The 14,734-nt window shown below is 37.8% G+C and overlaps 1 protein-coding gene and 1 pseudogene across 1 annotated transcript; one reads left to right on the top strand and one right to left on the bottom strand.

The window, feature by feature from the left end:
• Positions 1-4,625: 4,625 nt before the first annotated feature.
• Positions 4,626-12,077, bottom strand: LOC108830380 (ABC transporter D family member 1-like; annotated as a pseudogene).
• A 780-nt stretch (positions 12,078-12,857) lies between these two features.
• Positions 12,858-14,037, top strand: LOC130511935 (uncharacterized). The gene is made up of 3 exons (XM_057009859.1): positions 12,858-13,116; positions 13,197-13,429; positions 13,498-14,037. Exons 1-3 carry the CDS (start codon positions 12,858-12,860, stop codon positions 14,035-14,037), a joined length of 1,032 nt encoding a protein of 343 aa, XP_056865839.1.
• Positions 14,038-14,734: the final 697 nt, after the last annotated feature.

Below are 14,734 nucleotides of genomic sequence, written 5' to 3'. Positions count from 1 at the left end.
GAGCAATCGATTTTAGGAGAATCTCCTTCCCTCCTCGAGAGAGGGCTTTCGCGAACCAGCCTTAAAGCCTTCCATTGAGCTTTTCACGTATGAAGTTGAGGAGGTCAATCTTAGAGCCTTGGAAGCATTCGGGAAGGCCAAGATAGGTCCCATCCCCACCCTCTTTATCTATCTCCAGGATACGCTTGACCTCTGCTCTAGTGTCATGACCTATTTTAGCTCCAAAAATAATAGAAGATTTGAGCTTGTTGATCTCTTTGACCTGAAGCTTCCCCGTAGCGTTTGAGGCAGTCTCCTATGACTGAGCTTTCTGAGGTATTTGCCTTACACATCAACAGACTGTCGTCTGCAAAGAGGAGATGATTTACAGCAGGTCCTTGCTTCCCAAGTTTGATACCATGAAGATCACCCCGTTTCTCAACCATATTAAGAACATGAACCAGAGCTTCTGCATTCAGGATGAACAAGAATGGTGAAAGGGTGTCCCCCTGGCGTATACCATGCTCTGGTTTAATGAACCCGTGAGACTGTCCATTAAGCAGGATCGAGAAGGAGACAGAGCTAACGCAGGACATCACCCAGCGAACCCAGATCCAATCAAAACCAAGTTTTTCCAGTAGTATCTCCAGAAATGACCACTCCACTCTATCAAAGGCTTTTGACATGTCTGTCTTTATAGCCATATACTGAGAACCGATAGCTTCATTTGTACGCAAAGCGTGGACCATTTCGTGTGCCACAATGATGTTATCAGAGATGAGGCGGCCTGAGACGAAAGCTCCTTGCGTTTCAGAGATGATATCAGGTAGCACTGTTTTCAGACGAGAAGCCATGATCTTTGAAACTATTTTATAGTGTACCGAGCAGAGAGAGATTGGTCTCATGTCTTTCATCATTGTTGGCTTCGGAATCTTCGGGAGAAGGCAGAGTTGAGTATGATTCCAGCCATTAGGAAGGACACCAGATGAGAAGAAACTCTGTACCTCCTCTGTAACAGAGTCACCCACAATGTGCCAGAATTTTTTGTAGAAAGCTCCAGTGAGCCCATCTTCTCCCGGAGCGCTTCCTCCATTAACACTGAAGGCCGCTAGACGTATCTCATCAGCTGTAATTGGCTTTGTTAGGTCTGTATTCATCTCTGTGGTGACCCTGGGAGTGAAATCCGTGAATAATGATTCGAGATCATGCGGATTTGTGCTCATGAAAAGGTCCCTGAAGTATTCCACTGCAAGATTGCCTTTGGCTCCTTCTGAGAATAGCTCATTACCAACATCGTCTCTGAGCATAAGGACTTTGTTCTGGATTTTCCTACCCTTCACACTGTTGTGGAAGAAAGTAGTATTTTTGTCGCCTTCCCGAAGCCAAAGCTCTCTGCTCTTTTGACGCCAGAAGAGCTCCTCTTGCCGATAAGCTTCAGAAAGCTCTGTTTTTAGTCTCTTCATGTACTGCTGATCTGGCATTCTCTTGTCGATCTCTGCCTCAAGTTTTTTCCCCAGTTTCTCAATGATACTGAGCGAGTTACAGTTCGTCCCTCTTTTCCAGCGAGCAAGTTCTCTCCTGCAACTTGCAATACGATCCATCAAGTGAGCTCCTCCTTCTTGATTAACCATGTTCCAGCCTCTGGTTATAGCTTCTTCGAAGCCCTCTCTCCCAATCAAGCGCTGATCGAAGTAGAACCTGCCAGGACCTTTTTCATCTGTCTCCAAGGAAAAGTTAACTCTGATAGGGCGATGATCAGACCTATACATGCGCATGTACTCTGTTTTGCAATGAGGAAAGAGTTGAAACCATTGGTCATTGCCGAAGCTCCTGTCAAGGCGGCATTTTACCCAAACTTTGTCTCTCCAACCAGCCCAAGAGAGGGAGTTTCCTGAGCTTCTGATTTCTTTTATTTTGCAGAACTGGGCCATGTTCCGAAAATCCCAGAAGGTGGATTCTTGTCTCGTTGCTCCTCCTTCCTTTTCATAGTTATTCATTAACTCATTGAAATCACCGAGAAGTAACCACGGCTCGTCACGACAAACCCCTATATCCATTAACGTGTCCCAAACCAGTCTTCTTTTTTCTATAACTGGGTCACCATATACCCAAGAGATAAAAAAATACCAGAGAGCCCAACCTTACTCTGATATCGATTATTCTGTTACTGCTTGATGAAATCTCCACATCGTAACTCTTCTTCCATAAAAACGCTAACCCACCACTGCACCCGATAGACTCCACCGTAAACAACTCATCGTAACCCAAATTAACTCGTAACTCTTCCATATACTTGAATTTTTGTTTCGTTTCCATCAAGAACAAAATGTCAGGAAAATATTTTTTACGTATTTTCCTTAACCGTTGAACTGTCTCAGAGCTTCCTGCTCCTTGACAGTTCCAGCTCCTTAACAGTTCTAGCTCCAAATGCTTATTGGGATGGCAGCGGCTTCAGATCGGAAGCTACCGTAATGTTTTGGGTTTTGATAGATTTGTTTGCAGATGAAGTTGAAATTACCAACTTATGCCATCTATCTTATTAAAGGTGAAGTACAAATTCGGTGCGTTTGGATACTTGGATAAGATTAATAAAAAAATTTGGTGTGTTTGGTTATAGCTATAAAAAATGGAGTGTTTGGAAACTTGAATAGTAGTATCTGTTAATTGTATTTTCATATTTCACTTAGTTTAACAGTTTAATTAATTATATTACTTTAATAATAAATTACATCATTAATTATATTACCATAATAATAATAGTGCATATTTTTATTTATTAGTTAATCAATATTAACTTTGTGCCAATTATAAAATCAAAAATGCTAAATAATTAGGTTTTACATATGATTAAACATTTGGTTTATTTTATTTTACTAAAATATTTTTATTTTAGTAACAATCGGTGGAAATTTACGTACCCAAAAACATAGTTAAAAAATATATTTTGTGAATAAAATAATAACTTAAATCAAAATACTTAAAATGTCCTACATTTATTGTCACTTAATTTTCTATTTCATATAATTATTTTACTTGATAAAAAAATCTTTCTATTTCACTTAATTTAGCAAAACACATAAAACAGTTTTTTATTAATTTATATAATCATTTAGACATGAACATTATCTGTCTATTTAAGTACATGTTGTTCTTTTCGGGTATCCTTTTTTTTTTGGTAACCAAGTCCCGCTTGAATATTATAAACTTATGTGTGGATTTTGAGTTAGATCATTCTAGATCTGGATGAATTCGGTTCTGATGTATAGGAACCTAAAAATATCTAAATAACCAATGTATCTAAAACGGGTTTGGATATTTGTAACAAAAATAACCATATAACCTGATTCGGTCCAGATATTTTGAGTATCGTTAGTTACCAGATCTTTTGAATATCGATGTATAAAAATATATTTCACCGGCCAATTTAACAAAATATTAATTGGTTCAGTTGAAATAAATATATTTAAAAAAATTATATGAACTGAAAAAATCACTATAAGAGTACTTACATTTGGATTCAAATCATTTTTTTAATAACAAACTACACAAATATGTTGATTTGTATACAAATTTAAATTACAATGTAAATATTTAATTGAACACAATTAATACAGAAATATGTCACATTGTTTAAACAAAATATCAAAGTAAACAGTTGCGTTCTAAAATCATTTATTTTAACAACAAGCCAAATAAATATGTTGATTGGAGAGGGAATAAAATAAAGCCAGAGAAATACATAGTTTACCAGAGACACTCTATATGTCAAATTTATTATAAAGAAAATTTTACTAAGATAAATACATTCAATAATTACAAACAAATAATATATTTCATAAAAGTAAAAAATAATATCCGCGCTTCGATATGTTGATTGGAGAGGGAATAAAACAAAGTCAGAGAAACACATAGTTTACCAGAGATATTATGTGTGTCAAATTTATTATAAAGAAAGTTTTACTAAAATAAATATGTTCAATAATTACAAACAAATAATATATTTCATAAAAGTAAAAAATAATACCCGCGCTTTCGAAGCGCGGGTCAAAATCTAGTTGAAATTAAATTCAACGTTTTGCTTCTTTTCCAAACTAAGAAGCACGTTTGGTTAATTATTGTACCGTAAATGAACCACTCATTACTTATTCTGGGCATTTGATTTAACATTAGCCCATCATATAAGCATATCTTGGCCTAAATATTTATTTTATACAGATCCACCTTTATCTTATTAAGAGTTGTTATATTTTTTTTTTGTCAAAGAATTGTTATATATATTCTCCATTTATATTATTCACATAAATATGTTTTATATCTTTAGGCCACGTTTTGATAATTTTGTATAAAAGTAATTAGAAACAAAACATGCTAAATTATTTTCCATAAAATAATAAATTTTCTGTAAAAATATTGTTTTTTGTGTTTACTCATACAAAGATACACATTTAGAAGATTTGTAAAGACACATAATATGTGTTCAAAAGAAAAAAAATGAATGATCCAATTACAATAAGAATGTTATAACTTATATATCAACATGTTATATAAAATACAAAAGCTATATGGTAAAAGTTATGTATCTATATTATTACATGTTGATAAAAAAAATTCCGAAAACATAAATCCGGGCGGACGCGCGGATCAAAAGCTAGTTTAATATATTTATTCGAATAGTCACAATCTTTTGAGTTAATTGCATTAATGGAAAAATACAAACAAATAAGAGACACAACCTTTAATAAAAAAAAAATACCATAATGAACAAACACAATTTTTATCGAGGAAGAGATACAACCTTTTATAAAAAGACATCTTAATGAACAAACACAACTTTTAACAATAATTGTGATCCCTGTAAAAACACACAACCTTTGCAATTAAATGGGATTCCTATTATTAGTAGACTAGTGTATATAGAACCTTCTCTTAAGTGTCTTGGTGAGTTTTTACTCTGTCGTCTGTTCGATAGAACGTAGCTCCCAGTTTCCTTCTCCATCAATCAGCCTTAGCTCCAATGAGTGGAACGGTATCAATGCCGGACGCTGAGGTTTTTTGAGATTTTTGGTAAGAACTCTTATTTGATGTTTCATAATAATGAATGAATGCGAAAAACAAAAAGCTTACCTGTGATGAGGTTATGAAAGTAACTCCCATGTCTTTCGCAACCCTGTAGAGCTGTTCCTCAACATCAACACTCGTCGCGCTGCAAATCCAAAAGAGTATATCATTAAACAAAAAAGGGAAAAGAAGATTGCAAAACTACAGGAGGAGAAAGACTTGATCATTTTACTTGGTGCATTCATCTAGGATTCCAAACTTCGGTCTGTGAAAAAATAAACGTGCCTACAATACACAAACCAGAAACAAGGCAAGATTATTCACGTGAATCATACAACTATTATAAGAGAATTTTACCATGCCAAGCCTCTGTTGCTCTCCAAGAGATAATATGTCTTCCCAGTTGGTTGTAGCATCCCAACCACTTCCATCTCTTTCCAAAAGATACACTAACCGAACATTCTCTAGGATGGTTTTCAGATGAGCGTCCAGAACGCTTCCAGCTTCAGTTGAACTTTCTCCTGTTACTCACGAACAAATATACTAGTATGAGAGAGAGAAGATCATCAAATAAATTCTACTTCAGTTCTTCAATTTGTGTGTGGAGAGGATTGATTTCAGAATTAAAGCCACCTTTGGTAGAAAATGAATTTTTTACTTACCATTGGTGTACAACTTTGCTGCCCTTTTCTCTGCTTCGTCTTTAGATAGAGGGTATATAATCTGATCTCTCAGCGTCCCTAAGCATGTATATGGTCGCTGCGGCACAAAAAATATGCCATTCCCTGACCCAAGTTCTTTGATATCCAATGATGGTTTGGCAAGTCTTCCACATACAGTTGGCCATATATCTCTAAACACTCTAAATACTGAAGTCTTTCCACTACCATTTGGTCCTGAAAATATTTTGCTTCCGTAAGCTCTAGGTTCATGCAAAAAAAAAAAAATCAACGACGAATAATAATTCACCAACCTGTGACGAGCAGGCTTTTCCCTGCAACTATTTCGCATGACAACTGGCTAGCCATTAACTTCTGCGCAGGGGTAATGATATCCACCTCTGAAAAGGATATTCGATCTTGAGAATCCAAGCGCCTTGTGCGATTTTCTGAGTTAACACCTGAATATAGTTGGACAAAAACGAATATGATCAACCCAAAAGTAAATACATTCTCTACAACATATGTCTAAGCCCAATAATTCCCAAGCATATGAGACTTTATAGCGTGAGCGTACCTGACTGAGAAGCATCCAAAAACTCATCGAGCTCGAAAATTCTGTTAATACCACCAGAGAGCTCAAGGAACTTCTTGTGTAGTTCAAGAATATCACCAAACGCCATAAAGCTTTGAGACACGACAGAAGCTAGATACCGCAATGCATGTGCCAATTCACCTGGTATCAAGACATCATTTCATGCAAGAAAGCGTGTTATATAGAGAGAACTTGCAAACTTATTTGGCTCATGTCAGAAAGTGTGACAAATCTTCTTCACCTTGAGTGGAGACAAGTGCTCTATCTCCCTTGTGTTCTAAAGCATACAACAAACTCAATCCCCAAGTCACATTATTGGGAAGTTGCTTTGTCACGAAATCATCAAGTATGCCATACACCCATTTCTTCTTCAAGAGCATGAGAGAGTGGTCCAGTAGTGCCCTGAATTTTGTGTCAACCATCTGTTCCATGAAAAATAAAAACAGGTAAATAGCTAGCCCAGAACCCAACAGTTATAGCAAAGGAACTTAAGACACTTACAGCTTTTTCTCGAGCTCCGCCTCCAAAGAAGGCAATGGATTCAGCATGAGTGTTCAGTCTCTCGTGCATAAACCTACATAAGCAGGAAGAAGTTGGTCCAGATACTCTTTATAACGCAATCATCTGAAAAATTGGAGAAACGTAAAAAGAGTTACCTAAACTTCCCCTCAAGCTGCTGTTCTTCACCGGCTAGATCACCAAAATCGGGAGCAAAACGTCTCAGGAAACCCAGACCAAGTAACATATATGTGTAAAGTATGGCAACTCCCCTTTGACCAGTCAATAGCTTCATCCTCCAGGTGAACCTTCAATTTGTTTTTTTGTTTGTTTGAAACTCAAACCAAGGACCATGAAACAGATATCAGGAAAACAATCCAACAAAATGTACTTACCACAGAATATCAACCGATGGCTTAACCATTCCAGTAAGAAGTCCAGACAAGTCAGTGGTTAACTTTTCCAGGTCACGAGTGAGTCTCTGGTCTGCGTCAATAGTATTGCCTGACATGTGGAAAACCTGCATAGATATGAACCCAACGAGATCTTTATTGTCTCTAAATTTGCGATGTCAATTTACAAGAAAAGGAACAAACACAAAGCAATATCCATTTCAAACTGGTGTGGATCAGCATACTTTTTACATAAGTGCAAATAACACATCATGCTTTCTTTTAGCCTTTAGGTCAAGTTGCACTGTTTAACTCAAGTTCATCGTCATAATTCAAAATGCATGAATGGGGTATGCTAGCATAGTATTTTTGAGCATCATAGATCTGAATTGACCTTGTAAAACGCATTGTTTCTCAAGTAATTCCGTAGCAGATGTTGAGTCAAACGAATCCTCCACCCTAAAGCTAGCCTCTGCCTTAGATGCCTGAAAACAATGTTTGGAACCACATCAGCAAGGGGTTCCTTAAATGTAACTGATAGTCTAACAAAAACTCCAAAATACATAAAAATAAAGAACATAACGAAGTTTTAAACTTGCATAAAAAGGAAATTTACTTTAATGAAGGAGCGATGACAGCAGATGCACTACTTTGGATAACACTCAAACCAATCAAACGAACAAATGCGGCTTTATCTTGCTCCAAGACATACTTCACAGTGGTCCCTGCGAAAATCACATGTGGTTGTCAGAAAAGTAGCCCTATCAATAACAATTAGGTAAAATAACAGAGTATACCATTCAAAGAAGCTATTCGGTCAGAGATTAATGTTCTTGAGACGACAAGGCAAGCAACCAAAAGCAGTTGTCCTCCTTGTTTGTCAAATAGAGTGGGTATCTGAAGCGTAACAGTGAAACGGTCAGCTACTATTAGCATAAATGTGGGGCGAATAAGTTAGCCAAATGAAACAAATATTTCGCCTTCCAAGGAAGCTAAACAGGAAATGCATATGTATTTATTTCTAGGTTTACAAAAATTGGTACAAGTGTTTTCAACAATATTCACACTAATAACTCAAGCTCACCAATGTGTTTAACATTGCAGCTACTCTTAATGGCAACGCCCTTGGCGATGTTCGAGGTTTAGGAAAACGAGGCAACACAACACTTTTATCAACAACTGGTGATTTTTCAATTAACTGCGTCAAGTACGCCTGAGCCTTTGAATTAGTAGTGGCAGATTCCTACAGCACCACGTAACAAGGTTATAACCATCACAAAGCACTACTCAACGAAAGTTAAAAATAAATAAATCATAAGCAGTTGAAGACCTTTCTAGCTGCAGCAAACGCTCGTTGAACAACCATCGCATCATTTTGACGATCTATATCTGAAATTTTGGCTGAATCAACTCCATCGTCCGTCAGAAGTGCAGAGTCGTCCCTGAAGTTTAGTCCTTTTAAATAAGTAAATGCAAAAAAAAAATTGATAAACCCTCACAATTCACAAAGTGGTTAAGAAACAGTTCCAACCTCTTGTAGTGGACACTCCATCCCCCTTCTCCATCTAATGACAGAACAACATCATGGAATGCAACAAGGGCGGGACGATGGGAGATTGTTATGCAAGAAGTTCCCATAGCTCGAACCTTAGCAGCAAAACGTTCTTCCATATCAGTTGTCACAGCACTTGTGCATTCATCAAGAATTGCAAATTTGGGTTTGTGGTAGAACAGTCTGGCCATTCCCAATCTCTGTTGTTCTCCAAGAGATAATTCATCACCCCAATTAACCTCTTTGTCATGTTGGTAGCGATCCAATAAATATTCTAGGTCAACCTACAAAAGCAGAAGTCCACAAAAATAAGCAAAACAAACAAAGCTTGGCAGAAAACGAAGTCAAACCACACAATCCATCCTACTATTAACTGGTCACGAAGATTATAGGATACCAACATTTTCCAATAGCTCCACCATTCCAGTCTTAGTGAGCGGTACAGTCTCTTGATCAGAAGTAAGAGGATATATTAACTGATCACGAAGTGTTCCAACTGCCATATAGGGCCGTTGAGGCACGTAGAAGATCTCCTTGTTAAGATCAGAACCAACTCCAGGCTTTACAATGTGCCCAGACACCAGGGGCCATAGACCTCCTAATACTCGGAAAAGGGAACTCTTGCCACTTCCATTAGGACCTACGATACGTATTGTTTAATAAATAATGAAAAGAGCGAATAATGATAACATCAGGCAGGCTGATATCAACATAGCAAACATGAATGTTATTGCATAAACTAAAGTAAAAAAAAAATTGAATACCAGAATCTAAAGGTGCCCACTAAAAAAATCACAGAAGATGATGTGTTGCCACACAATTCCACTAACACCCTAATCTTTGAACTGGGCATGAATGAGTCGTCTATAGATAGGCATAGCAAATCAAATTTTGACAAGGTTATATGGATAGCCCTTCCCGTATACAAGAAGAATTACTTCTTCCAATGGATCTTCCCAAGGACAGGACAACAAAGGGTACTGAAATTTCCATCTTTGCTTCTCGTCCCAAGGATCACAGAATAATGAAGTAGCAGCAGAGGCTATTCTATCAATAACTTTTGCTATGAAACGGAAATTTGTAGTAATAAAAATGTCACTCCCTAGAAGTAAAGCGTTCACCTGTAATCAGAAGATTAGATCCTTGCTCAACTCGAAGGGTGAGATCCTCCACCAAAACATTTCCCGTTGGAGTGACAACCTGAAGTGCATTAAGTAATATTAAGAACACAGCCTTTTGGAGAAGGATTACAAGAACATGAATCTGTGTTCCAACTACCTTGACACCCGAAAACTCAACATAGCTAGCCTCAGTAAGGTAATTTCTGCTTCTATTTCTCTGTAAAGATGTTTTATCATCACCACTAAGTTCTCTCGAGACAGCCATCAACTCATGGATTCGGTCAGCATAGCCACTGTTGGAAGCATAAACATTTCAATAATTAGAAAGCGTAGCCACCACAACTGATGGGTGTAAAATTAAGTGTAATTAATCTCTCCTCCGCATATGAACTCACTAATGCAAAAGCAAAAGGCTAGGAAGAATATTTCTTGAATCAGAAATTTTTTTCAACCTTTGCCAATGTTCTCTAGGAAATAACAACTTTTACGGTTTAAAATGCCTGGTATGAGATACATCATTCAGTATTACCTGAGACGGCTGAGCCGCCTGGAGCTTATAGAAAGTGTTCCTAACGCCTGGAAGAGAGAAATAATGACACTGGTGTGATATCTTATATTACTTAGCATCTCGGCTCTCCCTAAGGTCGAGTCATCAGGTCTTAGATGCCCAGAGAAGAATGGCTCGATGATCAGAATAACAGCAACTGTTGCACCAAGATACTTCAGCAGAAAATCTTGAATCATGCCAAACCACCAGTGATCATGAAGGACGTCACTCATATGACTAACAAGATTCTTGAACTTTTGTTGTATATGAGATTCTTCCCTGGTTTCCCCACCATAGAATGCTATGCTTTCCGAGTGAGTCCTTAAGCGTGAATGGAGTTGTCGGTACTCCCCTTCCAATTGCTGCTCTTTGGACATCAATTTGCCAAAAGAAGGAGAAAAGGTCCTTATCGCAGTACCGGCTCCCAGTACATATGCCTGGACAACACTTGTTCAAGTTAGTTCATAAAGACCAGATAGAAAATTGTACTGCCAACGGATGTTAGGCAAAACAATGTTGCAAACACGGAAGAATAAACAGAAATCACCAGTATCCAGAAGATGTATTTTGGACTAGCATATGAACAAAGGCGCCATGCATACAAAATCCCATCAGTAACTGCTGTCAAATCATCCTGTATAAGCTCGCTCAACTCTGAGGAGAATCTTGGTACATCGCTGGCAATTCGCTGCTCCGGGTGCGTAATACGACCATCCACATGTGATATTTTATAGTAAACCATATTCTGAAACAATCATAAAGGATAATTAAATTTTTATCCAGCAGTGTCAAGTATACTCAAAATGCTCACTTGTCAAAAACATAATAATACCACAAAAGAAATGGTAAATAATTGAATTGCCTCCATACAAAAAGACACAGAAGTGGTTACCTCAAAGTAATGTGAATGGATAAGTTTCGTCAATATCTTTCTGAAACGCAAACTCAAGACCCCAGTTATGTACTTTGAAGTAGCGTGCGTGGTCGATAGCATGAAACACAAGAAAATATTCTCGGAGATAAGACGTAGAAAGAGTGGCGCACGCCTTAAGAAAGCAGCACGGAATAGGAAACCTTGAACTTTCGCCAATCTATTGCTCAAAGCAGTTCTGAAAACCTGTGATTTGCAAAAAGTATAAAAGATTGAGAAAAATAATCATAACTTTTTGGTCAGCTATTGGGGGGGAGATAACATGAAACAAAAGCATGAAGCATCAACAGGAATCAATATAAGGAAAGTATAGAGAAGAAATGCATACCACAGTGCCGAGTAGTGCGAGAAGATCCCTGGCGCCCATTTTCCCCATCTGAGACAAGAGAATAGCAGTGAGAACCTGAAGAGACTTCAACCCTCCTCCTCCTTTCTTCTTTGCATTCTTATTGTTTCCTGTCCATTTTTCCAATATTTCACCATCACCACCACTCTGCCCACACGAAGAATCAAGCCTAGGGGAGATGATCCTTGATTTTAAGTAAATAGCTCCACCGGCAGCCACGATCCCAGCCGCAAGCAGAATAGATTTCCTATAGAAAAATGAAACAAAATAAATAATGAACAGAGAAATAAAAATGATTATCACATCCCCAAGATGAAGCAAAGCAATGATAGTTACCGTCTTGAAGCAACGAGACTCCGACCCCGCTCAGTTAACTGCAAATAGCTGCAGAGAAGGCATGGCTGGAACTGTGTATTCTCCAAGCCAAAACTTGCTTCTTGTTGACAACAAGTGCACAAAACACCTGAAACACGATACCAAAACTCCAAATTAGGTTAAAGGAACAATCCCAAAAACAAAAGTAATCACAACATCAAAATTAAACTTCCGAATCATCGAATCTGGATTCGATAATCTTTCCCCACTCTTCTTCCGAACCAAAAAGTGTCAACCTGAATCAAATCTAATTTTCCCATGGAAGCTAGAAACTCTATATAGCTAGCTATACAGAGATGATAAGCCAAATAGCTATGAATCATTAATATTGATAATAACGATCGGCGCCAATTAGCAAATCAGTGAACAATTACCTTAGCATGAGAGATTCAACAAGAGAAGTAACTCAGTATTGAATCGAAATCGAGAATCATATCTGATTGCCCATGGACGCGAGAAACTCTATATAGCTATACCGAGATGATTTCAAATAGCTTATACGATGGATTCATTAAGTTAGAAACTTGAGAGAAGACGAGAATTTCTATTTTCAATTTGGGAAAGGCGATAGATAGACAGAACCAAAACCTTCGGTGCTAGACCGAGAATCGATTCCGGTTAATCTTATATAATTGAAAGGCTCAATTTTAATTTTAAATTTGAAAACCAATAACCATTAAAAAAAAAAAAAGAAACACCCCATATAAGAAGAAGATTATAATGTGTTCAAACTGAACCGCGCTCTCTCCTCCCGAACTTCGAACAAGAAAGGAAGAACACTACACCATTCTTTCTTGAAGAGCCATGTCCAATTCAAAATTTTCTTCTTCTTCCATCGAAGAGTCAATAAATCAGCATGTGGAGACCTCGAGACCTTCTTCTTCTGTGAACGAGGCAAGAACTCTGCGTGTGACGTTTCAGGAAAAAGAAAATATTACAAAAGATTTTTTGGAGAGCGAGTATTCCCAATACGGTACTGTAGCGAGGGTCGATGTTAATCAACTGAAAGGGTTTGCCCTGGTTCATTTTTTCCATCCTCTCAGTGCTACAAGAGCTGAACAAGGTAAGTCAGATCGGTAACTCATGTAGTCATGGTTTTAGTATATTAATAAAGACTCTGAGTGATTCATTGGTTTCATTTAGGATCAAAAGAAACAACAAGAAAAAGGCATGTCACCATTGATGGAAAAGAAGTAATAAATTATGAAAATATAGATTGGATTGTGAAACATCCCAAAAACCTCGTTTCCAGCGGTTCTGTTCGTGCTCAAAAATCAAAATATGTCAGTATCCCTATGCTACACACATCCGATTGGAACTTGCCACCTAGAATGCAGGAACAGATACTTCGATTTCATCAGGAAACCAACTCTATGGTATGTTTCATTTTTAATACACATTGCACAAAAGAGGTAAAAACCTTAACTTCATTAACGTTTTTTAGGCTGGAATACTCGACAAGGAAGGGATGCCATGTGCTGACTACGTTTCAGCACCAGTACTCGTTATCTGGGACATAGAAAACGTCAATGTCAAAGCTAACTGTAGAGGAGAAAGAATAAAGAAGGTGATATTGGAGTTTCTGCACTCTCAAGGGCATGTTGGTGACAACATAACAATACATATCATAGCAGCACATGAAGATCGACTGCATGAAGATGTGCGTAAATCCCTGGAACCCAATGGCATCAAGTTTACCCATTTAAACACCTACTCTAAGCAAGCTGGCGACAAAGCCATTATCAGGGAGATCAAACGCTGGACTGAAGAGAATCCTGCACCAGGAACAGTTTTCTTGATTAGTGGCGACAAGGACTTCTCTCTGACGGTTGCCAACTTAGAACAGCAAAAGTTCAATACGATTGTAGCATTTGAAAGGGGCAGCCTCTCTGATAGGATGAAGTATGTCGGATATAAACTGGTTGAGTTCAAGACATTATCTCAAGACATGGGGCCATTGGAGAGTGATTCAAAGGAGGCATAGCATTTTAGAGTTCAAAGTATATATGTTGGAGTGTTTTTGTTATCAAATGATACCGTAAATAAACGATTTGTTTTTGTTTGAGGCTTTTAGTTACTTTGTATTACAAAAAAGGATCGAACTTGCTTTAGAGATGTTGTCTTGTAAGAGGCTCTCGTTGTCCGCCTTCTGATTCTTCTTCCCGTTTATGTTGTGATTGTTGAGTAATGTCATCATCAACAAACTGTGTTCACTAAAACAGAGTAAAATTACAACAGTGATGCAGCTCTGTAACCTGAGACTTCAACTCTTCAAGTTTGGCGACATGTTGTTCGTATACAGGCAGGTCTTTGAGTTCCTGTTCCGCAGCAGCCAGTTCCTGTTCCGCAGCAGCCAGATCCTCAGTAGCCAGATCCTCAGTAGCTTTCATAATCCTTTCTTGGCGATGCTCTTCTTGTTTCTTCAGCTCCTCAAGCTCTTTGTACGTTGCTACTACACGTGCTTCAGCGCCTCATTCTCTTAGAGCAAGTCAGAACGCTTATACCCATTAGTCTCCAGGACTTTCTTAAACTTTTTGCATTTTGACTCTATCTCCGCCCTCTCCTTCTTCTGCTTCTCCTTCACGTTATTCAAATTCCAACTTTCAGTATGACATCATAATTGCTTAACGGAAAAAGTGTAAAAACGAAAAGCTTTAAGAGTTACGGTCGGAGAATGCAAA

The sequence above is a fragment of the Raphanus sativus genome, chromosome 4, assembly GCF_000801105.2.
Source record: "Raphanus sativus cultivar WK10039 chromosome 4, ASM80110v3, whole genome shotgun sequence".
Taxonomy (NCBI): Eukaryota; Viridiplantae; Streptophyta; class Magnoliopsida; order Brassicales; family Brassicaceae; genus Raphanus; species Raphanus sativus.
This window is presented reverse-complemented; position numbering and strand designations above follow the sequence as displayed.